The sequence below is a fragment of the Dipodomys ordii genome, unplaced genomic scaffold (genome assembly GCF_000151885.1).
Source record: "Dipodomys ordii isolate 6190 unplaced genomic scaffold, Dord_2.0 Scaffold64, whole genome shotgun sequence".
In the NCBI taxonomy this organism is placed as follows: Eukaryota; Metazoa; Chordata; class Mammalia; order Rodentia; family Heteromyidae; genus Dipodomys; species Dipodomys ordii.
The window spans coordinates 2,850,347-2,875,433 of NW_012267280.1; the positions used below are offsets into that span (position 1 = coordinate 2,850,347).

General features: G+C 54.8%; 1 protein-coding gene across 1 annotated transcript in view; it reads right to left on the reverse strand.

Moving 5' to 3' along the window:
* Positions 1 to 24,761, reverse strand: part of Rfx2 (regulatory factor X, 2 (influences HLA class II expression)) — a 27,709-nt gene extending 2,948 nt beyond the window's left edge. The window contains exons 1-14 of the mRNA XM_013022664.1: positions 24,672 to 24,761; positions 24,309 to 24,398; positions 22,985 to 23,055; positions 22,045 to 22,306; positions 12,860 to 12,934; positions 9,114 to 9,295; positions 7,661 to 7,780; positions 7,185 to 7,300; positions 5,692 to 5,810; positions 5,352 to 5,464; positions 4,426 to 4,583; positions 3,001 to 3,098; positions 2,180 to 2,329; positions 584 to 792 (exon numbers count right to left, since the gene is read on the reverse strand). Coding sequence (XP_012878118.1) covers positions 584 to 792; positions 2,180 to 2,329; positions 3,001 to 3,098; positions 4,426 to 4,583; positions 5,352 to 5,464; positions 5,692 to 5,810; positions 7,185 to 7,300; positions 7,661 to 7,780; positions 9,114 to 9,295; positions 12,860 to 12,934; positions 22,045 to 22,306; positions 22,985 to 23,055; positions 24,309 to 24,398; positions 24,672 to 24,761 — 1,853 coding nt within the window. The remainder of the gene's footprint in view (positions 1 to 583; positions 793 to 2,179; positions 2,330 to 3,000; positions 3,099 to 4,425; positions 4,584 to 5,351; positions 5,465 to 5,691; positions 5,811 to 7,184; positions 7,301 to 7,660; positions 7,781 to 9,113; positions 9,296 to 12,859; positions 12,935 to 22,044; positions 22,307 to 22,984; positions 23,056 to 24,308; positions 24,399 to 24,671) is intronic.
* Between the last annotated feature and the right edge of the window lie 326 nt (positions 24,762 to 25,087).

Here is a 25,087-nt window from a genome sequence, read left to right on the forward strand (position 1 = left end):
TGTGTGTGTGTGTGTGTGTGTGTGTGTGTGTGTGTGTATGTCGGTCATGGGTCTTGAACTCTGGGCCTGGGCGCTGTCCCTCAGCTCTTCAGCTCAAGGCTAGCTCTCTATCACTTGAGCCACAGCTTTTTCTGCTTCTGTGGTGCTGAGGAATCAAACCCAGGGCATCATGCATACAAGGCTAGCACTCTACTACTGGGCCACCTTCCCAGCCCCTCCTGAGGACTTTTCTATTCAACCTGGCATTGAACATGGACCTTCAGATCTCAGCCTCCTGAATAGCTAGGATTACAGGCATGAGCCATCGGTGCCTGGCAAATCATGTTTTGCTGGTTGTTTTTGGTGGTACTGGGGATTTGAACTCAAGGCCTCACCCTTGCTAGGCTGATGGTCTACCATTGAGCCACACCTCCAGCTATGATCTCAATGTTTAAAATTTTAAACGTTATTTCTTTCGGTGCCTGGGGCGGAACCCAGAGCCCCCCATGTACTGGGCAAGCACTGGCTACTGAGCTACCAGTCCCTGAGGACTTTGAGAAACGTGTTTACTGTCACCCTGGGAGAGCTGCTCCGAGGGACTTACCTGTAGAAGGACCACTTCAGCAGGAACTGGCGGGCGGCCTTGGGAAAGCTGGGGCTACCCACATGTTGCTTGAGCACCTGTGTGACCACATTGTCCAGCCAGCTGGCCCACTGCTCCAGCGAGCTCTGCTGCTGCAGGGTCAGCTTGAAGTCCTGCTCCAGCCTCTGCACCACGCTCTCCTCGCACTGGCACACCCATGAGGCCTGCTCCTGCAGAAGGAGGATGGCCTGTGAGACCTGGGCAAGCCTAGGATAGAGCCACAGGGACCCAGCCTTCAGCGTGGCTCATGCTGCACCTGCTGTGATCCTACCTTCTGTGTTCCTGCCCCTCCCTCCATCTCATCAAGAGCCAAACCCCAGCCTTTTGTGTGTTTGGGGGTTTTTGTGTGTGTGCCAGTCCTGGGCCTTCAACTCAGGACCTGGGCACTGTTCCTGAACTTTTGTGTTCAAGGTTAACACTCTACTATGCTGCCACAGCTCCACTTCTGGTTTTTCTGATGATTAGTTGGAGAGAAGAGTCTCACGGACTTTCCTTCCTGAGCTGCCTTTGAACAGCATCCTCAGATCCCAGCCTGTTGAGCAGCTGGTGTTACAGGAGTAAGCCCCTGGCACCAGGCTCATATTTTCTTTGTTGAGACAAGAGAATTTTTTTTCCTCAGGCTGGCCTAGAGTGCTACTTCTTCTTCCAAGTAGCTTGGATTATATGTGTGCACTTCCATGCCTGCCTGGCTAGTACTTAATGGATGAGCCACTCAGGTCTGGAAAGAGGCCTAGGCAAGGCCAACCACCTACTGTGTGCCTGAACTACTTTTCTTTTTGACTTTCGTGATGGTACTGGAGTTTGAACTCAGGGTTTTGTGCTTTCCAGGTAGATGCTCTATCTAATGAGCCCCACTTCCAGCCCTTTTGGTTTCAGTTTATTTATTTATTTTTTTCAAACTCTGGGCCTGGGCCCAGCTCAAGGCAAGTCTCTACTGCTTGAGCCACAGGGGTACTTCTTGTTTTCTGGTGGTTTATTGGAGATAAGAGTCTCATGGACTTTCCTGCCCTGGCTGGCTTTGAACCGCGATCCTCAGATCTCAGCCTCCTGAGTAGCTAGGATTACAGGGGTGAGCCACCGGTGCCGGCTCAGTTTACTTTTTTAGGTAGGAGTAGGGGCTCGTGTTTTTGCCCGGCGCATCCTGGACTGCAATCCTCACACCCTGGCCTCCCATGTAGCTGGGATGTCAGGCACAGTCACCAAGGGTTAGTGATTTTATTGGCTGAATGGGGTCTCATTAGTTTCCTACACAGGGCTGGCCTCAAACCACTATGGTCCCAATATCTGCCTCCCAGTTCTGGGTTTGCAGGTGTGAGCCACCTCTCCAGGCCTGTCCCTGCTACTTTTCTGAGCCTAGAAAAGAGCCATGAAAACGGCCAGGAACGTGGTGTGAGGTCCAGGAAGTTGGGCGCCCTAGGGGCAGCGTGGGCAGGGAGGCTTCCTGTCTCCCAGACTGGGGTGGGCTGGGCTTGTGGGTGGGGCGGGGTCGGTGGATGCCTGGGCTGGAGGGCGGGGATGGGGGGGCGGTCTGGTGCCCAGGCGGCCCGCCGAGGTCACCTGCACGTTGGCGAAGTCCACGCGATTGAGGTCGCTGAGCATCTGGTTGATCTGGGACGTGTTCTGTAGCACGGCGCGTGCTGCCTGAGCCAGGTGGTTGAGCGACGTATAGCGCCGCAGCGTCTGGGCGAAGGCGCTGACCACGCCCACCTGCGAGACAGGAGGCGGGGTCAGCCCTGGCTGCCCAGTGCTCCGGCTGGGCCAGGGGCGTGGCCTGAGGGCTGACTCCCCGCCCACCCCCGGGGGCGTGGCCTGAGGACCGGCTGGCACTGTAGGGGAAGATCAGAAACACACCCTGCCTGCTGCCAGAACACGAGGCATCGTTTTTGTTCCCATAGACCCCACTTCTTTTCTTTTTCTTTTTTTGTGCCAGTCCTGGGGCTTGAACTCAGAGCCTAGGCACTGTCCCTGGGCTTCTTTTGTTCAAGGCTAGCACTCTACCACTTGAGCCACAGCGCCACTTCTGGCATTTTCTGTTTATGTGGTACTGAGGAATTGAACCCAGGACTTCATGCATGCTAGGCAAGCACTCTACCACTAAGCCACCTTCCCAGCCCAGACCCCACATTTTCACACTTAGAATTTCTCATGTGTCTCCAAGACTCAAGGAACAGGGAGGGTGAAGGCCGTATCTGTTCTGGCCTAGCCAAGTCACATCTGCTGAGTTCTGTCCCGGCCCTGCCCCTGCCCCTGGAGCTCTTCCTGAGCGCGCAGCCAGCCTCTGCACACAGGAAAGGCTGCTAGAATCCATCAGTATCAAGTTCCACTCCTCGCAGCCATGCTGCCATTCCCCCCCCCCCCCCCCCCCCGCCCCAATATACCTTGGTCTGGATGACCTGCTGTGGGAAGTCGCTCATGGCATTTGTCAACCAGCCTTCCAAGCTCTTGGCAAAATTGCGGATGGCCTGGGTGAGGGTACCTGCAGGCAAGAGCGGGACTATGGTGTGGGGGCCTGGCACCTCAGCACCCCATCTGCTGTGGCAAGCATGACCAAGGCAAGCAAGGCCCACCACACGGGACAAGCCATAGCAGATGGCCCTGGAAGGGGGTAGCCAGGGCTGGAGAGGCCGAGGAGAAGCAGGGAGCAGCATCTGTCCGCATTGCTCACCCAGGTGACCCCTCAGGACTCCCCCCTGCCCACAGTGGACCCAGACTGAGCCACAGAGAAACAGCCCACCAGGTGTCCACATGGGAAGGGTGACCATGCTATACTGTACCCTTGCGTGGAAGTATATTCTACTAGCCGAATTCATTTTGTGATGGCTTTCTATAAGAAATAAAGGATGGGCATGTGGCTCGGTGGCAAGTGCTTGCCTGGTAGCATAGCCACAGCCCTGGGCTCCCGACCCCAATTACAGACACATAATCCTATTGACAAAAGTAACACTGCCGAGAAACCAAACAAGGCAGTTCAGGGGTGCACATGTGTAACCCTGGCACTCAGAGGGCTGAGACAGGCAGATGGCAAGATCCAGACCAGCCTGGGCTATGCAGAGAGACGAAGTAGCCCAGCTCTCTCCTGGCCAGCTGCAGGCATAACCCACAGGCCAGGCAGCGGCGGCGGCAGTATCAACCTTGGTGTGGCTTCCTCACCCTCCCTGGGAAAATGAGGGCCTAGCCTGGTGCCAGGTCCAGCTATCTGTAGTCATCACTGTCAGGGCAGAGGCCCCAGGACACTCGGGGAACAGGTCAGCCCTGGAGACACTGGTTTCTGTACTCCACCACTACTGGCATCCATGGGGTCTCACAGGGCAGAGACACAAGCACAGACACGAGGGTCTCCTGAAACCCCGTTGGGCAGCGCTGGTTGCTGCCCATGGGGCAGGGGCAGGGTCTGGGGTGGCCCCGGCTCTACCAGATGCAGCAGCTGTGACCCTGGCCAGTCCTTTTTGGCACAGGAAGTGCCCCCCCAGTGCTACCAAGGGTCAGGGGCAGCAGGTGCTGGCCCAGCCTTGGGATGGGGTATTGACAACTTTACATGGCCCTGACAGTGGCTGCCCATGGCAGTGGCTAGGGTCGTAGCCAGGCTACTCCAGATGCCACCTGCCCACCTTCCAGGAGCCTTCCAGAAAGCACCATGTCTGGCCCTATCTTGGCAGAACTCAGGAGGGCCATTCACTTGGATGGTCACCTTGAATCAGAAGCAAGGGCACGTTCCTAGGCCCAGGGCTGCCACGTGGACTTCAAGCACGTGGGCAGTCAGGAAGGGGCAAGGGGCAGGAAGGCAGGGTGGCAGGGCCTCTTACTGGGGACGGGCCGCAGCACGTCAGGGATGAGGACCTCCACCAGGGCCTGGTAGAGGATGTGGTCACAGCCCCGCATCCACTTGAGGATGGGGTCGCACTTGCACAGCGAGATGAGCTTGTCCTTAGGGAGCACGGCGGCGCTGTCGGCCTCGTCGTCACTGTGGGCAGAGGGGAGACAGCAGTGGCCATGAGCTGGGGGGTCCAGGCCTCCCATGCTGAGGCTGTGGTGACCCGTCAAGAGCACTCTACTTGGGATGACACACAGCCACCTCTAAGATCCTCCATTAAAAGCGATTTGAGCTGGGCACCAGTAGTGGTTTGTTATCCTAGTTCCTCAGGAGGCTGAGATCTAAGGATCGTGGTTTGAAGCCAGCTAGGACAGGAAAGTCTGTGAGACTCTTTACTCAACCAATAAGCTGTGCATGGTGAGGCTGCCAACCAAGGTATGTGGGAGGTATACATAGGAGAATCAAAGTCCAAGGCAGCTCGAGGCAAAAAGATAAGGTCCTGTCTGAAAAAATAACTAAACCAAAAAGGGCTGTAAGCATGGGAGAGCACCAGCTTATCAAAGCACCAGGCTCTGAGCTTGAACTCACGTCCACATGAGGTAAAGACAGAAACAAGAAATTCTGATTGGAGCCAGCTATGGTCACTCCTGTCATCCCCAGCACTCAGTAGGTTGAGGAATCTGAGTTCTAAGCCAGCCTGAGCCATATTATTGAGACACCATCAAGGCCAGCTCCAAAGCCAAACAAAAGCCAAAACCTTGGAAGAGGGGCGAAAGGCATGGTGCCTCCCAAGTCATGCAGGACCCTGAGAACACAAGGAGCTGAAGCACAGGAGTCCCAGGACCTGAGGACTGTGGGGTGGGCAGGCTGGTGGGGTGGCCGCCACGTGGGCCTGCGTGGCACATTGGTGGCTGTCACCTGGCAGGGAGGGTGGTGGGGCCATCGCTGGGGGAAGCCTTGGAGTTCCAGAAGGACAGCCACAGTTTCTCAATGTAGTGGAACTGGAGGTTCATGACAACATCCAGGGTGGCCTGGGAGGAAAAACGGGGTCATATGTGACGTCTGGGCACAAAGCATATCTTCTCAAGTCCCCAGAGAGACGAGGGGCTGTCTGTGGGTGGACACGCTCCTGTCTCCCCTGTGCCCGGGGAGCAGCTGGAGACAGCAGGAAGGTGGCGGGTGTGGGTATGAGGGGGACCTCCCCCCCCCTCCTCTGCGGCCTGAGGACAGCAGACACGTGGGAGGAGCTTGCAGTCACCTCACAGTGCCGTCGGTACACCAGCTGCAGGGCCTTGATGTCTCGCGGTGTGACACTCCCCTGGAGCGGCTCGCCATCCAGGTCAGGCACTGGGAACTCCGGGAACACGTGGGACACATCTGGGGAGGGACACGGGCAACGCTGGGGCAGCCCTGGCCCCCGCAGGCACAGGACATCTTTTATACAACAGGGACAATGTCACCACCTTCCAGGGATGGCAAACGTGTGGACATAGACACAGCCAGAGGCTAGCACAGGCCTGGCACCCCGCAGACCCTCCTGACTCCTCAGCAGGGCCCTGTGTGGCAGAGCTGGCCCAGGGCAGCGTGCTGGGGAAAAGCCAGCCTCCCTGTCCCCACAGTGATTGCCTAGAGACAGGCCTGGTACTGTCTCCATCTCTCCAGAAAGCCAGAGCCCAGTGGGTCCTGCCCAGACATAGTCAGGTGCTGGTGGCTTACGCCTGTAATCTTAGCTCCTCACAACGACCACAGTTCAAATGCATAAAATGTCCATGAAACTCTTATCTCCAATTAACTACCAAAAAGCTGGAAGTGGTGCTGTGGCTCAAGTGGTAGAGCACTAGCCTTGAGCAGAAAGCAGCTCAGCACCCAGGCCCTGAGTTCAAGGCCCAGGATGGGCACAAAAATAACAAAAACAGAACACATGTTGCTGTCAAGCACCTGAGGAGCACCTGCCAGCAGCTCCTTCCCGCGCAGTGCTGGGGAAAGGCTCTGACCTTTGACCTGGTCCTGAGTGCACTCAGGAAACAGGGCAAAGCTTCCATGCCGTGGGCCATCGAAGAGGAAAACCCCAGAACCCCAGATGGAGCTCCATCCTCCTCTCTCAATTGACAGCCTCAGAAGACATCCATTCCCCTTTCGTGCATGTGTGTGTGTGTGTGACATGGGGCTTGAACTCTGGGCTTGGGCACTGTCCCTCAGCTCCTCAGCTCAAGGTGAGCACTCTACCACTTGAGCCACAGCATCATTTCTGTTTTTCTGCTGGTTTATTGGAGATAAGAGTCTCATGGACTTTTTCCTGCTCGAGCTGGCTTTGAACTGTAGTTCTCAGATCTCAGCCTCCTGAGGAGCTAGGATTACAGGTGGGAGCCACTGGTGCCCGGCTTCCCCATTCTTTTTTACTGCATTGATTCACTATTCTTTTTTTTTTTTTTTTGTAAGTTCTGGGGCTTGAACTCAGGGCCTGGGCACTGTCCCTGAGCTTCTCTGGCTCAAGGCTAGTGCTCTACCACTTGAGCCACAGCTCCACTTCCGGCTTTTTCTGTGTATGTGGTACTGAGGAATCGAACCTAGGGCTTCATGCATACTAGGCAAGCACTCTACCACTGAGCCACCTTCCCAGCCCTCACTATTCTAATGGACAAGTCAAACACTAATATTTTTTGGCACAGCTGATTATTCTAGAGGCTCAGAGATGCCTGAAGGAGGTTCATCTAGAAGCTGCTGTGTGTCTAACCTGCAGCCAGGGCTCACCTATGTACTGCTGGTGGTGCTGGCTCTGGGTAGCCATGGCCTGCTCCGGAGTGCTGTGCAGGCTGCTGTGGGAGCTGCTGTCCCCCAGGCTGTCTGTCTTCTGGGCTGGCCGGTACCTGGGCACGGAATGCATGCACCTTGCTGAGACCGAGCAGGACAGTGTGTAGAATTATTTGGGGGATAGTCCTGGGGCTCAAACTCAGGGCCTGGACACTGTCCCTGAGCTTTTTGGCTCAAGGCTGGTGCTCTACCACTTGAGCCATGGCTCCATTTTGGGCTTTTTTTGCTGGTTTATTGGGGACAAGAGTCTCATGGACTTTTCCTGCCCAGGATGGCTTTGTTTGAGCCCTGATCTTCAAATCTCAGCTTCCTGGGTGGCTGGGATTACAGGTGTGAGCCACCAGTCTGTCTGATTTTTTTTTTTTAAGATGCAGCCTAGCCACCTGATGAAGGCCCCACTCGGGGGAGGCACCCACCTGGGCTTCTGGTGCACGGGCTGCTGCCGCATGGCCATGTACTGCGTGTCCTCCTGTAGCCGGTTGAGCGGGGAGTCGGGCTTCAGCCGGATCCCGCAGTAGTGGTACTTGGAGTTGCCCCTGCAAGGCAAACACCGCAGGTCGGCTCCCTGCGGGCATCCTGAACAAGACAGGCCACCTCGCCTGGCCCTGTGTGTTGGCTTGGTGTTTGGCACTTGCCGAACCTGTGAGAAGTGTGTACGGGGGACCTTTGCACACAAAGCCCTTCATGCGGAGCCCTGTGCCACCTTTTAGTATAATAAAGGCTCTGACAAGTGCAGCACAGGAAGTGGAGCTGTGGCTCAAGTGCTTAGCACCAGCCTTGAGAAAGAAAAAAAAAAAGCCAGAAAGCAGTGAGAGGCCCTGAGTTCAAGCCTCATGGTGTGTGTGTGTGTGTGCGTGCATGTGCATGCGCATGTACACCCACAACCACCCTTTGTGTGTGTGTGTGTGTGTGTGTGCGCGTGCATGCACATGTACACCCACACCCACCCCACACTCCAAACAAAACCTTGCAAAGTTCTGCAGAGAGAAAATCAGGGGGACACACTATGCCAGCTTTGTGTCTGTGTACTCTGGGGACTTGTAATGAATAGAGAGCTTAGGATCCCAGTTCAAAGCCAGCCTGGGTGAAACTCTTATTTCCAATTAACCAGAAAAAAAGCTAGAAGTTGTTCAAGTGGTACAGCACAGCCTTGAGGAACAACAACAACAAAAAGCCAAGAGAATGTTCTTTTTTTTTTTTTTTTTGGTTGGTCGTGGGTCCTGAACTCTGGGCCTGGGCGCTGTCCTTCAGCTCTTCAGCTCAAGGCTAGCGCTCTACCTCTTGAGCAATAGCACCACTTCTGGCTTTTTTCTGCTTATGTGGTACTGAGGAATCGAACCCAGGGCCTCATGCATGCAAGGCAAGCGCTCTACCACTGAGCCACCTTCCCAGCCCCAAGAGTGTTCATATTTTTAAAAGTTCATTCTAGCTGGGCATCAGTGGCTCACACCTGTCATCCTAGCTACTCAGGAGGCTGAGATCTGAGGATTGCGGTTCAAAACTAGCTTGGGCAGGAAAGTCCATGAGACTCTTACCTCCAATAAAAACCAGCAGAAAACCAGAAGTGGAGCTGTGGCTCAAGTGGTAGAGTCCTAGCCTTGAGCCAAAGAAGCTCAGGGACAGCGCCCAGGCCCTGATTTCAAACCCCAGGACTGACCAAAAAAAAAAAATTGTATTATGGCTCTGCCACAAGGCAGGAGTACTTGTAAGAATGTAGTTCCGGGTGAACAACAAGAAGCTGGTGACCCCATGTCCCATCCTGGACTTCTGAAGAAGCCAGCGTGGCCATGGCTATGCCTGCCACCCGGTGGGGATAGCTCAGAGTCCACCAGGAGGCTCTGGTGGAGGCAGTGGGGCGCCATCACCCACCTGGTGCCCAGGCGGCGTGTGCGCAGCCCCATGAAGACGGAGCGGATGAGCTTCCCGAAGGAGGCGGCGTTGACGGGGTCCAGCTTGTGCTCCTGGCAGTGGCGCAGGTAGTGGTTGTACAGGGAGCTCCGCGGCAGGCTCACACCCTCCGCCGTCTCGTAGTTGTCCAGCAGCCACTGGAGCTGAGCAAGAGACACCGGCCTCTGGGTCAGAGAACCTCATCCTGCGCCCCCTCCCCCGCCCCCCCGTCCCCTGCATGTACACTGGCTTCACTCAGGAACCTGATCCTACTGCCTGCAGACTGCTGTGTGAGCGCCAGGACTCTACCGGCCCTCTACACTCCCAGCTGGCCCAGAGCCGCTCCACAGCACGAGGGGAGCCCTCGGTTCTGCACCCGTCTCCAGTGGTGTCTCTTGCAGACATGCATCCGTGTGGGCCCATTGCATGGAGAATGTAAGAAGGTTTGGGGATGTCTGCTTGGATTTATCCTTCCCTCCCTCCCTTCCTCCCTCCCTTCTTCCCTCCCTCCCTCCCTTCTTCCCTCCCTTCCTCCCTCCTTCCCTTTCTTCCTTCCTTCTACACTGGGGCTTGAACTGAAGGCCTCATGCTCTCACTTGGCTTTTTCACTCAAGGCTGGTACTCTCCAACTTGAGCTACACCTTCACTTTGAACTTTTTAGCAATAAGAGACAGAGTCTCAAGGATTTTCCTGCCTGGGCTGGCTTTGAACTGTGATCCTCAGATCTCAGCCTCCTTACTAGCTAGGATTACAGGTGTGAGCCACCAGCACTGGGCTGATTTGTGTTGTTTGTTATCATAAGATATAACAGCGGAGAATGTGGTTTCCAAGAATCTATGTTCTTGGTCCATGTGGTGTACTTCTTCATGGCTCAAGATCTTCCTTTTTAAGGGGTAACACCTACCCTACCCCTCCCAGGGGATCTTGGCTGGTGGCCCAGCCTGTGGGCACATGACTTCTTTTTTTTAATTGTGAGACCTGAACCCTGGGCCTGGGCGCTGTCCCTCAGCTCTTCAGCTCAAGGCTAGCGCTCTACCACTTGAACCACAGCACCACTTCCAGATTTTTCTGCTTCTGTGGTGCTGAGGAATCGAACCCAGGCCCTCATGCATGCAAGGCAAGCACTTTACCAGTGAGAGACCTTCCCAGCCCCCACATATGACTTCTGTCCACATGCCTGACCTCCTTCTTTCTAAGCTGGCATTGCTTAGCAATGGGACACATGAAGGGGACGAATCTCTTCAAGCGCTGCACAGGCAAGAGTTCCTGTGCCCTGCCACACACTGGGGACGTGGCCAACGCCACCCACCCGGTGTCACCGTGCCCTGCTACATACCAGGGCGAATGACCCACACCATCCACCCAGCATCACCATGCCCTGCTACACACTGGAGTGACATGGCCAGCGCTGGCCACCCGGCATCACCGCAGGGCTTGCGGGGCTCATGCTGCATCTGAGAACCACCTGCCTGACACTGGCCTACCCCGACTGGCGGGTGGTGGCGGGAGCCTGTCTGAGATGCACACTAGCAGCTTCAGTAGCTCTTCGGAGCCCCAGTGCTTGCTCTGGATTGACAATCACACTTTGGACACCTTGCTTTCCATCCTTCCATCCACCTGCTCATCCACCATCCATCCACACATCCATCCATCTACCACCCATCCATCCATCTACCCACTCATCCACATACCCGTCCACCTGCTCATCCACCTACCCATCCATCCACCCATCCATCCACTGCCCTCTATCCACCAATCCATCCACCCATTGACCCACCCATCCATCCATCCACTAATCCATCTACCCATCTACCACCCACCCATCCATCTATCTGCCCATCCATCCATTCATCCATCTATCTGTCCACCCACCCATCCATCCACTAATCCAACCACCCAGCTACCACCCACCCATCCATCTATCTGCCCATCCATCCATCCATCCATCCACTAATCCATCTACCCACCGATTATCCCTCACTTAATGAGAGTTGGCCCGTGTCAGCCCTTGACACAGGTGGGGCTGGCAACTATAAGTAAGATAGACAAAATCTCCTGATTTCCAGAATTGACCTCTGTCATGGCAGAGACCCCAGAGTCGACATAAAATGTACAGAATGGAAAGTGGAGCTAAGTGCTCAAAGCAAGAGGGGTGCTCCTCCCTAAGGAGCTGGTGGAAGAGTGGCCCCCCAAAAGCGCCCAGAGAGGAGGGGGGAAGTGGAGAACCACAGGGAGCGGAGCTCAGCATGTGCCAGCGCAGGCTGAGGCCCTCAGGGAACTGCCCAGCCTTCACAGTAGGCCACCAGCTGGTGGCTGATCATTTCTGTCTCAGTTTGAAAGACAAGTGTGAGCTAATCTGAATACAGTGTGGTCCATCGCCCGCTCCTGGAGTGGCCGGCGGCCCTGTCCCCAGCCTCCCTGACTGCCATGCAGTGCCACCCAGCCCTGGGCAAGTGGCAAGGTCTCAGGGCCACAAAGCGGGGCGAGGGCGGTGGAGGGGGGCTTGCCAGCCTGCCATTAGCAGGCCACACTCTCTTCCTCATCTGACTCCCATTTGCCAACACCAAATCCACTTTAGATTTTGCCCAGTGTATATGACGCTTTCTAGAAAGTTCTATCCTTCCTTTGCTTCTGAGTCACCAAGCCCTGAAGCCATGATCAAAAACAGTGAGAAGCAGGTAGGACTCCCCCCCCCCGCCGCAGTTCTAGAACAGTCAATGCAGGGAACGCGGGTGAGGAGGGAGGCAGGCCAGAGATGGTGTTAGCTCAGCGGCTTGTCCACAGATGTCTGCGGCCTGCAGGGTGGCTGACTTGTGGAAGGCAAAGGCTGTGAGCTTTCCCACACTGCGGGGGATGGTGGGAGTGGGGGCCCCTCTCCCCCAGGCACACACCGACCCTGCATCCCTCCAAGATATACCCCACTTCCCAGAGGCTGGGTACCAGGGGAAGGGGGACCTTAGTTTTGCTTTGAATCCCCAGGGAAAGGATTGTTTTCTCCTTTGCTTCCTAGGGTCCTGACCAAGTGCTGTCTCAAGCAGCTGGCCACATCTGCGCCCAGTCCAAATATCTAGACCTTTTCCCTAGATCGGCTTCTGCTCCTAGCATCACAGACTTTCAAAAAAATGCCCTATTTTGAACCTTGACCAACAACAAGATCTTGGGGTCAGCTGGGTATGGGGTGCAACCAAATGGGGGCACTTTCTCTTTGATGGAACTCTCGGGAGAGTACCTGGGACCTGCTCAACTGCTACAGCACATTCTAGCTTCAGTAGTTCAACCGTCCAACCCTAGCTGGGCCTGGTTGCAACTGCCTGTAATCCCAGCACTCGGGAGCACTGTGAGCTCCAGGCCAGCCCAGACCACATGGTAGTCCAAAAGAACAAAAGAGAAATGCTCACCACATTGCAGGTGTAGGCAGGGCTGGATGGACAGTGTGCAGAGAAGGGACATGGGGGTGTGTGGGGGCTAACGAGGCACATGGCTGTCCTGGGTCTGGGCAGTCACCGCCTCCTGTAGTCACTGCACCCTACTAGCGGCAGGCAAGGCAGGGGAATGAAATCTCCTGCAGCGAACGTCAGTTCTCCTAGTTGGTTTTCTCCCCCCTTGTTGGTGCTGATTGGAACATCTTTCTGTCCTTCACTACGCGTGGCCACGCCCTCAGCCCTGGCTGGCTCTCGCTTGCTGGGGCGGGGCTGGGTGAGCTGGGCATAGGTCAGATGGGCACTTACATGGCTGTTGAGTAAGCCGCTTTTGTGTGGTGTGATTCCTTCGCTTTTTTGGAGGTTTTCAATCGCCATTTCAAGCTAAAGAACATGTGTGCAGCAACATAACAGAAAGTGGAAAAGGAAAAAAGGAAATCAGATGGTTAGCGTCAGCCAAGGTTGTTGTTAATATCCACATCACGACGAGCGCTGAGAAGCAAGCACGCGTGCGCGGCTGGGCGTGGTGGCTGTGTCACACACAGGAGAGCCAGCCGCCCAGGACATGAGGCCGAAGCGAGCCCCACCAGCAGACTCGGTGTGGCGACTTTAACAGGTTAATGGGCATGCGCATGGATGTGTGAGGACCAGACCAACCTGTGGTTGCTATGGAAACCCCTAGCATTCGCAAAGCCTGAGCACTGTGCATCTCTCTGCTCTACACTAGGTGATGCTCAGGACAGCCAGGTGCCCGAAGCTGAGCATATTGGTCATTGAGGTTCCCCTGTGCAAAACCTTGGGCAAATACTCAGGAAAATACCGAGGTGAAAAGCACAGACCCGGCCATGGGAGCCTGAAGACCTGGCCCACACACAATCACTGAGACCCCAACCCAGCCACTTGTGAACTGTGGATGGCAGAAGACAGGAAGGATCCTGGGAAGAGGCAGTGGGAGGCATGGAGGGCTTCCTGGAGGAAGGGGCTGAGGACTTGGTGGCAGGTCTGGGCACAGGAGAGGAGCGCCCAGTCCTATATGGCTGCCAAGACACCTGCATGTGTTCACTGACCCAGACTCGTGCTTGGGACATGGTCGTTTAGAGCCTGTCACAGTCTCTCATGACAGGCAGAGACAGCCATGCAAACGTGCAAAGTCTGCATCTTCTTCCCTAAGACACACAGGAGGGGGCTGGGAAGGTGGCTCAGTGGTAGAGCGCTTGCTTTGCATGCCTGAGGCCCTGGGTTCGATTCCCCAGCATCACATAAGCAAAAAGAAAAAAGCCGGAAGTGGCGCTGTGGCTCAAGTGGTAGGGCACTAGCCTTGAGCTGAAGAGCTGAGGGACAGTGCTCAGGCCCAGAGTTCAGGCCCCACAACCGGACCCCCCCCCAAAAAAAAAGACACACAGGTGGGCGAAGATTTCAAGATGTGAGCTGGGAATGGCAGTGCATGCCTGTGATCCCAGCATACAGGAGGCGGGGCAGGAGGATCACTGAGTTCAGGCCAGCTTGGGCTACCTAGCAAGCCCCCCAAAATAAGAGAAACAGATGTTCCTGGGGCCGGGGCAGGACCATGAGTTGCATGTGGGCCAGGCCCGGTGGAGTGGAGCTGCCGGCAGTGGTGGAGGAGGGCACACCAAGGTGTCAGCAGGCGGGAGGGAGCTTGCCTGCCCGGGGCAGAGACAGTGTGAGTGGCTGGCTGGTCCCCGAGGGCCCCCCCCCCGCCTCTCCCTCACTACCTTCTCCACGTTCCCTCTAGTGGCTCCTTCATACTATTGCTGTGTGTGTGTGTGTGTGTGTGTGTGTGTTTTAATTTGCTTACAACAGGCTTCTATAGGGCTTGTGTGTTTAAGAGTTAGATTTGCTGCACGCTGGTGGCTCATGCCTACAATCCTAGCTACGCAGGAAGCTGAGATCTGAGGATCACAGTTCAAAGCCAGCCCGTGCAGGAAAGTCCATGAGACTCTTATCTCCAGTGATCCACTAGAAAATCAGAAGGGGATCTGTGGCTCAAGTGGCTAACCTTGAGCCCAAAAACCTCAGGGATAGCACTCAGGCCCTGAATTCTATATTCAAGCCCCAAAGAGAGAGAGAGGGAGAAAGGAAAGGGAGAGAAAAAGAGGGGAGGAGGGAGGGAGGGAAGGTGAGAGAGAGAGAGAGAGAGAGAGAGAGAGAGAATCTAGCAGTATTTCCTACACTGGAAAAATGATCATTACCATTACCCACTTTCAACAGTGAACCTTTGCAGGTGAAGATTAGCAATGTAGCAATGGGCAGGGTGGAACACCCCATTTCCCAGGCTCCCAGGCTGCTTAGCGGCAGTCAGCCCGGAGCTGCTCCTGTGTGTCAGTCTGTTATGTGGAAACCCAGGCTGCCCAGCTGGGAAAGGCCAGGGCCTGGTTCAGTTCTCTGTGGATGTTTTCACTTGACGCATCAACACATAATGGCTGCTAGTACCTTAAAGCTCAGCTGAGCTAGGTGAGAGGGTCAAGTGGGTGCTACTAGCTTCAGGGGCGGGGGGGGGGGAAGGGGGGGAAGGAAGCAGGGGGGCACAGGGGTCCCTGAGACTCCTGACTGATGGCTGGGTGTGGGGGTGCAGCCTGTCATCCACAGTGATGCGGGAGGCCCGCGTTGGATGACCACAGCCCAGGCCGGCCTGGGCATTGAGACCCTACATGAAAATAACCAAGCGAAAAGGGGCCGGAGGAGTGGCTGAGGTGGTGGAGCACCTGCCTGTCCATTGAGAAGCCTGGTCCAAACCCAACACTACCACCCCCACCCCCATGAAGACGCAGCGAGGCCGAAAGCACCAGCCCGAGCAAGGCCTCCAGGGCATGGATGGTGGAGAGGCAGGGCAGCACCGGGCCTCACGCAGGGGCGGGCCGGCAGGCCACTTGGTACGACTGCATGTAAGCTCTGCTGACCAGAGACCACACCTTCTGACAACCAAGCAGCAGCCCAGACGGCAGCTTGCGGAGACACACTGAAAAATGGAGCTGGGCAAGGCCAGCGACTGCGTGACTAGAGGGAGGCTGAGGCAGTAATGACTCAGGGTGGGGGGGACTCCTTCCAGTTCTGAGGACAGGTGGTTTTCCATAGAGGAATGACCTGGGACCAGGCAGATACACAGACACAAAGGAGGCAAGCGAGAGGCAGCGGAGGGAGGCCGAGACATGGAACTTGGGACGCAGAGCTGAGAGCCACTGGTTGATTACGTCACAGGAGGGAAGTCACCGTGGAGGGCCCGATGGCAGAAGAATCGCGTCTTATCAGACATGGAGACTTCCAGCAAGGAGGCTGCTTGATGTAGAAAGGATGAAAACTGCCCAGATAGGATGAAAGACATGAACCTACACATCCCAAAATCTCAACAGCGCTCACACAAGTACGCGCACAAGGAAACCCACAGAGACAGGGAGAGGGAGGGAGCTATGAAGGAGTCAGGGGAGGGGACTTAGTGGACGCAGGATCCCAATGCGACTAACAGCTAATTTCTCATCAGAACCCCTGCAGGTCTGAGGGTGAGGGAATCCCCACCTGTCAATCAACACGTCCATGCAGCTCACCCAGACGGGGCAAGAATTTAGCTGCCAAAACAGTGCCGTTATGCCTGAGGTCTTAGCTTGAGTGTACCTTGAAAACACGGTGCTCGTGAAAGATGCCAGACACAGATGATCCCACCATGCGTGGGGTCCTTTCGAGGGCCCAGGCAAATCCACGGAGTCAGAGGTCAGACTACAGGGAGGGGAGGGCGGGCCACGGGGAACAACACTGCCGGTGCACTGAACGTTACAACGTTCCTGTCTCTGTCTCTGTCTCTCTCAGTGGTATTGGTGTTTGAACTCAGGGCCTCATACTTGCTAAGCAGGTATTTAAACACTTAAACCACACCATCAGCCACTTTCGCTGAGATATGTTGCTTTTTGCCTGCATGCCTCCTTCCCTCCCTCTCCCCGCTTCTTTTTTATTTGTGCTGGTTCTGAGGCTTGAACACAGGGCCTAGGTGCTGTCCCTGAGCCTTTGCACGCAAGGCTGGCACTCTACCACTTGAGCCACAGCTCTACTTCCAGCTTTTTGGTAGTTAATTGGAGATAAGCGTCTCATGCCTTTCTTGCTGATTTTGAGCCATGATCCTCTGGCTCTCAGCCTCCTGAGCAGCTAGGATTATAGGCGTGAGCCACCAGTGTGGGTCTTCCCCACTTCCTTTCTGACAGGGTCTCCTTATAGAACTCAGGCTGATAATAGCACTCCTGATCTTCCCGCCTCCGTTTCCAAGGGCTGGGATGACAGGCATCTGGCTGGGAGAGTTCTCAGTGAACGCTGGTGTTGTCCTGGGGTCCCCTCTCCTCTGCCTGGTCTGCGCAGGGGGAAGGCTCTCCCCACCACCTCCACTCTGTTCAGTGACACGATTACCAACACCGGCTCCGAGCTGTTTGGAAAATGCCCTTAAGACCCTGTGGAGCCCTGGAAAGGCACTGAGTGAGGACGGGCATGACAAAGAATATACAACTCAGTTGGTATCTGTATCCTCTTCAGGAACCCATGGTTATTGGTTCCAGCAGGGCTGTCCAAGTTCACTGCAGAAAGTGAATTTGATCCACAGTGAACTGAGGGTCATTTGCTTTTGAGGAAGGTGCTCTGCCACTAGAGCCACACCTCCAGTGCTTTCACGATTCCTCATGGACAAGAGGGCATATGGAAAGCACCAAGGCGCTCTCCCTCCCCAGGCCCCGGAGTCTGGCTGGAGGCACAGTGCCCAGGTGTTCCCAGCAGAGGGCGCTGCAGAGCCATCTCCCGAGCCTGGGGCTGAGTCTCCCAACTTGATTTCTCTCTGTTCTAATGCAAAGGGCCTTCATGGGTCGGGTTAGTGCTTCACATTTAAAGATGCCTCACGTTTGAATTTGTCTATTGGACTGGAGTTACATTTTTTTATTTGAAATTGTCTTTTGCACAATGTTACATGCCCTGTTTCCATCCCGGGTGGTCTCCCCACACTTCAGCATTACACATGTATGTTTGCATTTATTTCCTGTATCAGCTGCTTCGTGTCTCCTGTTCATCAGGTGCAACAATTTTAGTTGTTGTTGTTTGTGGGGTTCTTTTTTTTTTTTGCCAGTCCTGGGGCTTGAACTCTGGGCCTGGGCACCGCCCCTCAGCTTTTGGGCTCAAGACTAACGCTCTACCACTTGAGACACAGCTCCATTTGCCATGTGCCCTGTCCTGGTGTGTGTGAGTGCAGGAGGGCCTGGCACTCGGCTGTTTCCAGCACAGGGCTCCGTTTCTGACGACCCTGGCAAGCGTGCGCCATGATGTCACAGGGTATGTCTCAGTGCGTCAGGAGAGCTGGAACCTGGCAGTCCTGAGCCACACCTGCCACAGAATGGTGAGCTCTCTCCACTGTCCCTGGCCTTAGGGGACTTCCACACTGGAAAGGAGGCACTAGATTTCCTAACATAGTGTTCTCAGTGAGCTGCCAAGGTGTGGGTCAAGTGGCAGTGTCTGACTAACAACTGTGAGGCCTGGGGTTCAAATCCAAGTACTGCCAAAAGGAAAACAAAAGAGGCTTGCTTAGTAGTTGTGATGAGCCGGGCTCCAGTGGCTCACGCCTGTCATCCTAGCTACTCAGGAGGCTGAGATCTGAGGATCACAATTCAAAGCCAGCCCAGGCAGGAAAGTCCGTGAGACTTTTATCTCCAGTAAACTCCCAAAAAAAGCCAGACAGAAGTAGTGCTGTGGCTCATATGGTAGAGCGCTTGTGTTGAGCAAAAGGAGCTCAAGGACAGTGCCCAGGCCCAGAGTTCAAGCCCCAGGACTAGAAAAAACAATTGTGATGACAGCAGAACTGAACACCCTTGGAGGCTGTGGAAGTCGGCATTGGGCTCAGCTGCGCACTGAGCTCGGCGGGGGAGGAGACCCAGTGCAGTGTTGGTTCTAAATGGACCGAACTGTTCCATTCTTCCTTCCCAGTACAGTCACGGGCAGCTCAGTGTCTGAGCAGCAAGTTCACAGGCAGGCCTAGGACACAGGTCTGCTCCTCAGTCACTCCTGGGTACCTGACCCTGTGAAGTCACTGTCCTGGGAAGAAGCCAACCTGCTGTGTGCAGGAAAGCAAGTCAGCCTTGGAGGAGGCGTGTTCAACAATGGTGTGCACTGCGGGTGGCCTCTGCTGGGACTAAGCACACCTTGGACAGAGCCACAGCACTGCCTCATACATCACCTCTCAAAAAAGCAGGGCACTTCTCCCCAGGAGACAGGTCTCAATGCCTGTCCACAAAGCTGGGTGCCTGAGTGACTGGACATTGCATAAGAGAGAAGAGCAAGCCAGGAGCCCGTGGCTCACACCTGTAATCCTAGCTACTCAGAAGGCCGAGGTCTGAGGATCACAGTTCAAAGCCAACCTGGGCAGGAAAGTTTGTGAGACTCTTATCTCCAATAAACCACTCAGAAAACTGGAAGTGGTGCTGTGGCTCAAGTGGTAGAGTGCTCGCCTTGAGCTGAAGAGCTGAGGGACAGTGCCCAGACCCAGATTATCCCCATGACTAATGAGAGAGAGAAAGAGAGAGAGAGAGAGAGGAGCAAGACTCAAGAGTTCTCTCTGATGTCATTCTTCTGATGACCAAGGAATAGACACAATGCTCAACTGTCCCCTCCTAGTTCAGGTTAGCCTTGGTCCATGTGAGAAGAGGTCATCTAAGTGAGACCATCAATGTAGTTTGTGCTATTCACATGCCATTGTATTCCTGAGGAAAAGCTTGGCAAATGAAACATCTGTTCATGAAAAAGACAGGAGCCGGGTGCTGCTGGCTCACGCCTGTAATCCTAGCTACTCAGGAGGCTGAGAGCTGAGGATTGCGGTTCAAAGCCAGCCCGGAGACTCCTATCTCCAATAAACCACCAGAAAACCGGAAGTAGCGCTGTAGCTCAAGTGGTAAAGCGCTCGCCTTGAGCTAAAGAGCTGAGGGACAGCACCCAGGCCCAGAGTTCAAGCCCCACGACCGACAAAAAAAAAAAAGACAGGAGAACAGAGAGGCAGAGGCGCCTCCTCCACTGGGGACTCTGGGTGAGGCCAGGACACCCACCCCCTCAGCACCCACTCACTGCCATGCCGGAAGCCCACCATAGCAAGATGAGAAAGAAAAAGGAAGGGGCAAAGCTGCTCCAGCTGCAGATAATGGGCTGTAAAAAGTGCAATCAGGAAGGCTGCAGCATGGGAGGCTGACACACATCCACAGTACATTTAGGTCCTACCACAAAGCAGCTAGAGACTGAAGTACAAATCCAATTCCATTACAATGGTTCAAAAACGAAGAGATGCCCAGGAAGAAATACAACAGAACATGTCCAGGACCTGTGGAAAGGGACAGCCTCCTGACAAATGAAACCAAAGGTGATGTCAACACTCCAAGAAAGCATACCATGTTCATGGACTGGCAACAACATAATAGAAATGTCAGTTCTCCACAGACTGACCTGCAGAGTGAAGGCAATTCAGTCAAAATCCCAGAATGAGGCTTTTTTTTTGGCAGATACAAGTTGATCTAAAGCTCATAGAGAAACTTTACATTTCTGAGAATACCCAGTACAGTTCTGAAGAGTAAACTGGGAGGAAGCATTTGATCTAGCTCAAGTTCTATAAAGCTTGAGTTTACACTATATGCCACAAGCAAAAAACAGAAATGGGTCAGCAGGATTCCCTCACCCAGATCCGTTCATGCTGGACAAAATACAGGTTTCTTGTTTGTGTTTAAGCAAATGAGGCCCCAACAACTGAGTTCCATAGCAAAAAAAAAAATAGTAATAATGTTTGCTGTTCATCATATAAAAAGCAGATAAAGTGCAAAATGTAGAGCTACAAGCTTTTCAGAGACAACAGCAGAAAATCCTGACAACATGCAGATGTTCAGAGTTCAAGAAATCACATCAAAAGTCAGAGAAGCTGGATGCCAGTGGCTCATGCTTATAATTCTAGCTACTTAGGAGGATGAGATCTGAGGATCGCAGTTCAAAGCCAGCCCAGGTAAAAATGTCCATGAGACTCTTATCTCCAATTAACCACCAGAAAACTAGAAGTGGCTCTGTGGCTCAAGTGGTAGAGCACTAGCCTTGAGCTGAAGAGTTCAGAGATAGTGCCCAGGCCCAGAGTTCAAGCCCACGACTGACAAAAAAAAGTCAGAAAATGCAAAGACACAAATGTCTGCAGATCTCTCATCCATCAGCGTATAGTATACAGGATAAAGACTTCTCAAGCTGGGCACCAGTGGTTCACACCTGTAATCCCAGCCACTCAGGAGGCTGAGATCTGAGGAAAGCAATTCAAAAGCCAGCTGAGGAAGGAAAATTGATGAGACTTTTATCTCCAAGAAACAAAAACAATAAAAAGCAGAAATGGAGCTGTGGCTCAAGTGGTAGAGGTCTAGCCTTTCTCAAACAACAACAGCAACTCAAGGACAGCACCCAGGCCCTGAATTCAAACCCCAGGACAGACATTAAAAAAAAAAAAAAGACTTCTTAATTACTCTCTAACTGTAAGAAAACGATTGACCCTGTTAAAGGTAAGCACACAGCCTCCTCTGCCTACCACCGCAGCACATCTACAAAATGCACATGCATTTCAGAGCATCGGTCCTGCATGAGGGTGGACAGCACGCAGAGCTGAGTGACAGTGAGGGTCCCGCCACACCTGTCAGCAGGAACTAAATAAAAGGTCAATAATACCTACTGCTGGTGAGGAAAGGCGGCAGCAGGGGCCGTGGCTCTGCTGGATTCAGAGAGTCAGACACGCGCCATGGCAGCCAGCCCCCGAGGAGGGCAGTGTCCGTGGCCAGTGTCTGTGGGCTGGGCTGGGCTGGCACACAGGTTGCTGGGTATGGAATAGTATTCAGGGGCAAGCAGAACCAACTCCAGGTTCCTGCCATCGAGTGATGGAATCCCATGGGCACCACAGGGCAAAGGAGCCAGCTCCCAAGGATTCTGCGGGTGACAGGCACAAGCCAGACCCACTATGGTGACCCACAACAAATGGTCAGCAGTGTGGGGCTGGCCAAGGGGAGGTCCCAATGCCTGCAGGGTGCTGTGCCATGTGCAGATTGATCGATCGATCGATGACAAGGGGTTACAGGAGGCTGCACACTTAAGAGGTCAAGTTCACTCCTGTGTGCATTGCTCAAACACAACTCGACCCGAGCAGGGCAGGGCAGGGCAGGGCAGAAATCGTGCAGCTTGTTCTGGAAGGCCCTGCCCTCTGGTCTGACTCAGGCTAGTCTTCCCACAGGTGGACGGGCTGCCATCTCCAGGACAAGGGTAGTGATGATGACACCACAGTGATTAGAGGTACTAAGGTAATCTCTTTTCATCAAGGCAAACTGAGGCTAGGAGTCTGGCGCTTGTGCCTCGGATCCCAGGCAGGACTCCGATCCAAGGTGGCCTCCGACTCACCAGCCTATTGCTGCTGTAAGTCTAGCATGGTTCTACCCATGTGGCCCCAGGGCCTTTGTACATACCGTGGCTGGCGAGGACCGGGCAGTGTGGGCCAGGGAGTGTCTTGTGCCGTCCATCCCCCCGTGGATGAGGTAGGCTCCCGCGCTGGACACAATGGGGCTCCCCCCAACATCCATGGTGATGCCCACCATGCTGTGGGAGGGGACAGCTGGTGGGGACGAGGCTGCCACCGTCACCTGGGCACCACCTGGGGCCTCAAAATAAGAAGCTGCGCTGCTGGGGGCGTACATCTGAGGCTCGGGGTTGTAGGCATAGGCTGTTCGTCTATAGGAAAGAGAGAAGTCACTGTGGAGCTTTGCCCCAGACATGGGCCAAGTTCAATGCCAGCTGCTGAAGACATCTGGGGCCACAGGCTGACCCACAGAAAGCAACCGGGGGAGAGTCTGAGCAGCTGCGTGCCTACACGCATGCGTGCGTGCATGCGTGCTTGCGGCGCGTGAGGTGATGACAGATACAGGTCTGTCATGGCAGCAGCAATCTACGTAAGGGAAGAAATGCACAGAACTGGACACACGTGCGCGTATATGCCTATGTGTGCACACACCCCAATTCCAAACGGATGAGCAAGATATCAAAACGCAAGCCAATGGGTGAGCCAAGGGCCTCGGACCTCAAGCCACAAAAGCTGCATAGGTATACATCATTTTCTCCACAGAGTAGAACATTCTAGAAGTCCTTAAGCTGGGTGTGGTGGTATAATTCTAGCCATTGGGGGCTGAAGCAGGATTGCAATTCCAGGCCCAGGCTACACAGTGAGACTGTCTAAAATCCAAACAAAATAAGACCCAGAAAATTCTAGAAATCCTGTAGGAGATGGGTTCTGGCAGCTGCATGGAGGCTGTGTGGAGGCAGGGGAAGCGGGAAGTGGGAAGGCCTGAGGCGGAGCCCCACGGGCTGTGGCAGGGGAGGGCTCTGTGGGGAGGAGGCCCAGGGAACACATACATGGCTCCATTGGTGTAGACGGCGTCCCCCCCTTCCACGTACTGCACCTGCGCCGGGTACACGTGCTGCACCTGCAAGGACATGGTGGGCACAGAGGGGCTGCTCGTCAGTCCTACATCACCAGGCAGAAACACCCCCTGCTGGCTTTTGCAAACCCAGCCATCCAGCTCCATCCCTCCACCCCTTCCCCAGCCCACTAAGGAAGAAGACCCAGGGAAGGCAGCCATGGGAAGATGCCATTTTCCACCAGGTGTGATGGCTCACATCTGTCACCCCAGGGAAAGTGGAGAGTGGAAGGACCGGCCAGGGAAAGAAGTCAGACCCCTTTCCAATCAATAACTTGAGCACAGTGGTTCACCTGCCCGCCCAGCTTCGCAAGCGGCTGAGACAGGAGGACCATGCCCCTGGCCCCAAATGCAAGAACCTGTTTGGAAAGTAACTATAAAGAGATAGGGGCAGGGGGCATGGCTCAAGTAAGAGAGGAGCAGCCTGGCAAATGCACAGCCCTGAGTTTACAAACAAAATTAAAAATGCCATATCCCAGCAGGCCTGGAGGCAGACAGCTGTCTGGACCCCCCGTTTTGCTGAGGTGAGCCCTGGCTGGCTTCTGCTGTCATGCCCAGGGACGTGAGGTTGGCACCCTTAATCTGTGCTGGTGAGGGCAGGATGGCGGAAGCAGGGGTGAGAGGGTGCAGGGAAACTCCTAGTATCACATACGGGTCCATGGCGTCTGTGGGGAGGGGCCTTGGCAGAGATGAGTCCACTCCTGGAGACCTCAATGGGCCTGCCTCGATGGGCCTGCTGGGAGCCTGTTTCCTTCAGGGTCTGCAAGGCTCTACTTGTGCCAGTCCCAAGGTCTCAGACACCTGGGAACACCAATGGCCTACCAATGGGCTCTGGAACGGAAACCTGACAGACCACCTGGGGAGCTGAATCTAGCTCAACCCGTGTTTTGTAAATAAAGTTTTATTGGCACAGCCACACCTCTTCCTTATGTGTCATTCATTATAGCCACTTTGGCTCAGCATTTGTGTCCAGCCACTGAGGCCCACGAAGGCAATTCTGGCCTTTTCTTGACAGGATCAGCTGTGGGCTGGAGAGCCCTGGGTGACCCCACTGACCACCTGTGGTGTGTGGGGACCCGGCAGGTGAACCCACACAATGCAGTCTGGCTTTCCAGCTCCCCTCGGCTGCCCCCACTGAGGGAGCAACCCCAAGGTCTTTTGGGGCATGCAGCACAACTATCTGCAGTCAATGATGAAAACGTTCCAGAACATTCTGGGATAACAAGGGCAGAGCGCTAGGGAGGAGGTGCTGTGGTTACCTGCTGCGGCACGAGCTGAACTCTGGGCAGGGTGAGGGGCTGCATCGGGGCGCCCTTGGGCGCTGAGCCCACGGCCTGGACCAGTACCCTCTGGAAGGAAGGACGCACAGTTAGACTTGCAGAGGTTGGCACTGCACTGGGCACACTCCACCTACACATGACTGCCTTAGGGAGACCCAGAGCTGACAGAGGAGCGCTGCAGACAGACGGATGGACAGACAGACACACACGTGGCTCACTATGGCCAGCCTTGCCAGGACACCTGCCACCCCCATGTTGTACATGCGCTGTCGGCACACGCTGGTGTGCGCATGCCCTCTGGTGAGGGGCTGTGTCACAGAGCAAGGATGAGAGCAGGGTTACCTGTGGGGACGCTGGCACAGGCTGGGCAGCTGCCGCTGGGCGCAAGGCTACGGATGCTGGCGAATCGGATCCACCCTCGGAACTCTGCATGCTCAGGTCTAGAGGAGAGAGGGAGGGGGGGAGAGGTCCGGGCTGAAGCCAGGAACACAGAGACACAGCCAAGGTCTCAAGATAGGCCAGCCACAATGACCTCCACTCTTCAAAGTCCAAGAGCAAAGTCCCTGCAGTACTAAGCAGGGGGAGGGGAAACAGGTTGCAAACTGACCCCTGGAAGAAAAGAGGGGAGACAGGGCTGGGAAGGTGGCTCAGTGGTAGAGCGCGTGCCTTGCATGCCTGAGGCTCTGGGTTCGATTCCTCAGCACCACATAAGCAAAAAGAAAAAAGCCAGAAGTGGCGCTGTGGCTCAAGTGGTAGAG